Source organism: Helianthus annuus, chromosome 13, assembly GCF_002127325.2.
Source record: "Helianthus annuus cultivar XRQ/B chromosome 13, HanXRQr2.0-SUNRISE, whole genome shotgun sequence".
Taxonomy (NCBI): Eukaryota; Viridiplantae; Streptophyta; class Magnoliopsida; order Asterales; family Asteraceae; genus Helianthus; species Helianthus annuus.
Window position 1 is genome coordinate 121,392,259 of NC_035445.2, and position 6,804 is coordinate 121,399,062.

Consider the following 6,804-nt stretch of genomic DNA (forward strand, 5'->3'; position numbering starts at 1 on the left):
GCATGATGTGATCCATATGCCAAAACATATCATACTTAGTAATCAGGCATGTAGCCTATAAAAACAATATTTGGTCCGCTATTGAATGTCGTTGGAATCCACAATAGATAATATGTGAAGTAAAGAAGAGAAACACTATAATTAAGGACACCGTTAATATGTTTAAAATAACTACTCTTGACTCCCCTAAGGCATAACGTGGCATGTTCTTATCTAATAGTAATATGTACGGTGTTGATTTTTGTACATCAATATTAGCTGCCTTACGGTTGGTATTACGTCATTGATGTCGCAATAACAAGCGTGTGGAACCCCCACATGTAGGGTATCCTCGGGGTGAAACAATACTAAAATGAAGTGCATCCACAACACAAAAATCCTAATGTGCTCCCCCCAAAAAAATTCACAGACCTCTCTCCCATCTTCCTTCACGTCAACGCCACACATGTCACGTATTTCTCCATGAACAAATAATATGGGCACTTACACCCACTAGACTTACACATGCCCCACAATCATGTATACTTTGAATCATATCAATAACTAATAATCTAATAATCATATAACAATAACAAATATGATAACACCTACATGAAATGAAAAAATATATTAATTTGTTAAAATCTTTCTCCATCTTTTCAACTTTTGATAGTTACATTTCAAATAATCCAACACAATTCAACCCAATAGCTTCATTACTTGTATAGTAGTGTCAAATGCTCAACGGACATGATAACACCATCCATTTGATCCAACGGTACCACGCCAAATACGAAGAACACGCCCAAATACCAAAAAAACCCCACCCCACTCTCCACACTGAAATCAAAGTAAATCAAACTTCAATCCACTTGTTCTCAAACCCTATAACTTTTTCCACATCAAATCTTCTTCAAACATGTTCAATTTCTGCTTCAATTTCATCCTTCTTCTAATCGTCACAAGCACAAACAACAATGATTGATGATTTCGAGTTTCACAGAGATGAAATGGTTAATCATTATGCTAATTGCTTGCTGATCAAGTATTCTTTTCAGTTCTCGCATCGCTAAAACCCTAATCGAACTATCTAACTGTCCGTACAGATATGCGAAGGTAAAATAAACCCTAGGTTTTGATTTTTTTTTTTTGTAATATTGCTGCATTTGATGTGTTGTTGTTGATTTGTAGTTGTTTTGTGTGTTTATATTGTACGTATCATGCAGGTTATTGTAGGATTAGGGTTTTTTTTTGTGTGCTAGAGTTTCACAGAGATGAAATGGTTAGTGATTGTGCTAATTGCTTGCTGATGAAGTGTTGTTTTCAGTTTTCGCGTTGCTAAAACTCTAATTGAAGTTGTCGGTAGCGATATGGAAAGGTGTAAAAACCCTAGGTTTTAAAGTTTTTGTGAAATTGCTGCATTTGATGTGCTGTTATTTATTCACAGTTAATTATGAGTTGCTTTGAGTGTTTATATTGTTTGTATCATGCAGGTTTTTGTAGGATTAGGTTTGTTTGTTGTGTGCTAGAGTTTTGTAAAGCTGAAATGGTTGATGATTGTGCTAATTGCTTGCTGATAAAGTATTGTTTTCAGGTTTTGCATCGCTAAAACCCTAATTGAAGTTTTCGGTACCAATATGCAAGATGTTTCTTTTTTTTTTTTTTCAATTTTTTGCAAAATTGCTGCATTTGATGTGTTGTTGATTTCTAGTTATTTATGAGCTGGTTGTGTTTTTATATCATCTGTTACGTGTAGGTTTTGTAGAATTAGGTTTTGTTGTTGTGTGCTAGACATGTAGGTTTTGTTGTTGTGTGCTACTAGAGTTTGTTCTTAAAGCCCTAATAGTTTTAGTTGCCTGATTAGCTGATTGAGAGTGATTTATGTGTTAAATTTATTATATCTGCAGTATTCTGCACTACTTGTTAGTTGTTACAGACGGGTGTTTAAATTTGCTTTAAAGTCTATAGATGATGAAGTTGAAAAGTAAACACTAATGGCATCTGTGATTACAAAACAGTCACTGTAATTGGCAAGTAGTAGTTTATGGATTTAGTAATTGACAGTGATGTGGACATCAAAAAGTCATTCATCTTGACTAGTGTGAATTTCTTGTCAATCTTATAGTTTTGGGACATGGCTTGATATATTTTGTAGCTGACCGTGATGGTGAGTCCAAATAGTCATTCATCTTGACTAGTGTGTGTGTGTGTCATAAATGACGATGATTTGACAAAGGCTATAGTGATATGGGTTGAGTTGATATAAGTTGACTGAAGTGAGAAAGACAAACAAGAATATATATATAGGGGAAGGTTCTATGCAGAACACTAAATATTGCGAGAACATGCAGAACAAAATGAATCACTCATTTTTTCAATCCTAAAAACCTAGAAAGTAAATGAAAATGTTATAAATGTAAGATTTATTGTTTCTCATACTAAAATTTAAAACAAAATATGAAAAATCTTCGTTTTTTAAATAACCTACACACATGTAGGTTATCTGTAGGTTAAATTACCTACATGTATGTAGACTATGTGTAGGGAAAAATATATGATTTTTTTATGTATATATAATACACATATGAATGTAAGAAACATAAAATTTAAGAAATCTGAACCTTAAATCCCAAAATTTAGTGATTTAGAGTTGTTCTTTTTGTTCTCGCAATAATTAGTGTTCTGTAATGATCCTTATCCTATATATATATACCTATATATATGTATTGATATATAGCCGTTGCTCTAGCTTGATCGTTATGTCATTACTTTTTTACAGTTGACTACATTGTTACTTAACTGAATACAATATGTCCTACTTAGCTTAAACATCTGTAAACACAACTCTATACATCCTTTATTGTATCTTTTTTAAGAGCGTTATGTATGCCTAACTTCAGTTAACATTATTATGCGAGTAACTTCAATGTGTGTGCCTTAAAAGCAAGTACGAGTCACAACAACAGTTTTATAAATGATGTGATGTGTCTTCAGCTCCCAGATGATGATGTATTCCATGTATATATTATGAGAGTTGTTCGTTTAGTTTGGAGAATGTTTGGCTGAAATCATAACTTTTTTGGATCTTGGACTTGAGTTTTATGTTTGTACTATTGTCACCTCGGTACTTGACCATACATGTTGAGATTTCTAAAGCATTATAGAAAGCGACCCTTTTGAAGGTTGTTCATGTTCCTCAATTAAAATTTAGATCCTCGATGGGTAAGAATGGTGCTATATACCCCTCTCTCATATGAATGCATTACATTCTTTCTTTAAGATGCTCAAAGATGATGCAACATTTGACTTTTGACAAAATATCAGTAACTTTCATAGCGCTAATACATGTCCTATTATTTCCGCTATTTTTATTTCAGGAATTGATATGAATAGGCAAGCTCTAGGCAACACCATGACGGTAAGAGCAAAACCAGGTCCCGCAGTTTTCAAGCCTAACGAAGAGGGAGGGGAGTCTAGAATCGAGCCGTACGTAGGGTTAGAATTCGATTCGGCAGAAGCCGCCCAAGAATTCTATACTCTTTACGGAACTCAAGCTGGATTCAAAATTAGAATCGGTCAACTCTACAGATCGAGAGTTGACGGGTCAGTTATCTCAAGAAGATATGTATGTTCGAAAGAGGGGTTTCAAACCCCTTTAAGAACCGGTTGTCCTGCTTTCATAAGAGTACAAAAGGGCGAATCTGGAAAATGGGTTTTAGCCAACGTAAAAACCGAGCACAATCATGATCTCGACATCTCAGGTGAAATCCGTCCCCCGATTATTCAACGAAAAACCCCTCCCACCCCAAGACCAACATCGAATGTGTCATCTAGAACTGGAATCAGATCACTTGAAGATGATGGTCCTTCGGGTGCTATTGATCTTAAACGGATTAAACGAGTAGAACTTGAACCCGCACCGAGAGGTGAACCGTGCAAAGGTCTTGATTTTACTTCTGCTAACGAAGCGTACAAGTTTTACCACACATATGCAGCTAACATGGGGTTTAAAGTCCGGATTGGTCAGTTATTCCGTTCGAAAAATGACGGGTCGATAACGTCTAGAAGATTTGTGTGCTCAAAAGAAGGCCATCAACACCCTTCGAGAGTCGGATGTGGAGCGTACATGAGAATACAAAGACAAGAAACCGGTCGATGGGTTGTTGATCGTTTATCGAAAGAACACAACCATGAACTAGGCTCTCCCGAAGACACAAATCAGAAAAATGGAAAATCGTTTAAGGAGGAGTTAAGTAACGGATTGGAAAATTTGGATTTACTTGAAACGAACGGTGGTCTTAGTTTAGTCAAAAGAGATAGAGGAAGTGGGATCGGAAACGGGTGGTATAACGTGCTTCTTGAATATTTCCAAACCCGTCAAGCCGAAGATACAGGTTTTTTCTACGCCCTTGAAGTCGATAACGGGAGATGTATGAGTGTTTTCTGGGCTGATGGACGGTCGAGATTCTCTTGCACTCAATTTGGTGACGCGATTGTCTTCGACACATCATACAGAAGATCGAGTTATACAGTTCCGTTTGCTTCTTTTGTCGGCGTGAATCACCATCGACAACCTGTGCTTCTGGGATGTGCGTTAATCTCAGATGAATCAGAAGAATCATTTACATGGGTTCTCCAAGCATGGGTTCGGGCCATGTCGGGAAAACGACCTGTATCCATAATCGCGGATCAAGACAAACCCGTTCAAAATTCGATCGCACAAGTTTTCCCGGGAACTCATCATCGGTTTTCACCATGGCAGATTCTTGCTAAAGAACACGAAAACCTAGGGGCGTTACGGTCCATGGAAGAATTCAAATTCGAATACGAAACGTGCATTTCGCAAAGCCAAACAGCTAGCGAATTTGATTCTGCTTGGGGTGTCCTTATCACAAAATATAACTTAAAAGAGAACACCTGGTTAAAAGAAATGTACAAAATGAGAAAAAGTTGGGTCCCACTGTATATACGGGGCACGTTTTTCGCTGGCATCCCGGTTGATGGAACTATGAAATCTTATTTTGGAACATTTTTAACTCCTCAAGTCCAACTCAACGAATTCCTCATGCGTTACGAGAAAGCTGTTGAGCATAACCGTGAAGAAGAAAGAAAAGAAGATTTTAACTCGTTCAATTTACAAACCGTTCTTCATACAAAAGATCCGTTAGAGGAACAATGCAGACGGCTTTACACCATAATTGTATTCAAAGTATTCCAAAAAGAGCTTCTAGAAAGTTACAGCTATGTCGGAATCAAGATCAACATCGAGGGTGCAATCAGCAGATACTTAGTTCAAAGATGTGGGAACGGCGATGAGCGAAACACCGTTGCTTTTAACGCTTCAAATCTTAATATCAGTTGCAGTTGCAGGATGTTTGAGTTCGAGGGTATTCTCTGTCGGCATGCGTTAAAAGTTTTCCAAATAATGAATATAAGAGAAATCCCGTCTCGTTACATCTTGCACAGGTGGACGAAAAACGCTAAATACGGAATCCTTCGGGATGTTGATTCTGGAGGCGGGTCCCAGGATTTCAAGGCCTTGATGGTGTGGAGTTTAAGAGAAGAAGCTCATAGCTATATTGATGCAGGTGCAGCTTCTATTGAAAGGTATAAGCTGGCGTTTGAAATATTGCAAGAAGGTCGGCGTAATCTTTGTTGGCAAAATTGATGAGCGTATCGCGAACAAAGGTCCGCAATTTCTCATCTTTTGTTACATTGAAATTGTCAGTCCAGTGTAGGGTTAACGATTTAAATATTTTGTAACTTGCATCTTACTGTTTCTACATTTAAGGTAGCAACTGTTTGTGGTGAGCTCCATCTAGCCTTTCTACCTGCATTGTTGTGTGCAAAGTGTGTTTTTGTAGTCTTTAAGATAAATAATATAATACAAAGTCGTGCTATTTTGTACTGGCAAAGTAGGCTGGTCATCAAAACAGATAACTTTTTGGGACGGGTCAAAGCGGGTTGGGTTGACCCGAAACATGTTTTGGTTTACCTTTATTTAGATAAATAGTTAATTTTATTTCAATAAGAATTTAGTTTTATTGATCTTCCACAGTGATTTCTATTTTGATATAAAAAAACCTATTTCATTCAAAGTTTGAGGAATTTTTTGTTTCTGTATTTCTGAATACGAGTGGTCTATGTCCAACTCAATTTGTTTCCTGTATATGTAAATATGTAATTACGTTAGTCTTGCCTATGCACTGAAATAACTCGTATACTCATATATGCCTATTGCTGTGTGATACAAAAAAATAATCATCTGTATGATTACAAGTGTTTTTTATGCACCGTAACAATGGTTATGTTATACACATCATTGTAATTGCATATGTCGTTCATATGTCAAATCTAGACACATTTTACGCGCCCATTATACTTTTAAGCACTGTTGTAAACAGATTTTACGCATCTTTATACGTATATACCGTTATAATAATTTTTATGAACTATTTTATTCAACAGTACGACAATATTAAAAAGAGTTAATTACTGTTTTCGTCCCTGTGGTTTGTCAAAAATCACTATTTCAATCTATTTGTTTAAAAATTGCGATTTCAGTCCCTGTGGCTTCACTTTCGTAACTATTTCAGTCTCTGTGTTTTCACTTTCGTAACCATTTCAATCCATTTATTTTGTAAGTACAAGGACTGAAATGGTTACGATGTGGACTGAAATGGTTACGAAAGTGAAACCACGGAGACTGAAATCGCACTTTTTAAACTAATGGGCTGAAATAGTGATTTTTAACAAACCAAAGGGACGAAAACAGTAATTAACTCTATTAAAAATACAGAGTTAATTACTGCGATTTCAATCCCT

At 36.3% G+C, this 6,804-nt stretch overlaps 1 protein-coding gene across 1 annotated transcript; it reads left to right on the forward strand.

Moving 5' to 3' along the window:
* Positions 1–591: 591 nt before the first annotated feature.
* On the forward strand, positions 592–5,886 carry LOC110899129 (protein FAR1-RELATED SEQUENCE 7). The gene is made up of 2 exons (XM_022146007.2): positions 592–1,095; positions 3,357–5,886. The coding sequence occupies exon 2, from the start codon at positions 3,365–3,367 to the stop codon at positions 5,645–5,647; it is 2,283 nt and encodes a 760-aa protein (XP_022001699.1). The 5' UTR covers positions 592–1,095; positions 3,357–3,364; the 3' UTR covers positions 5,648–5,886.
* Positions 5,887–6,804: the final 918 nt, after the last annotated feature.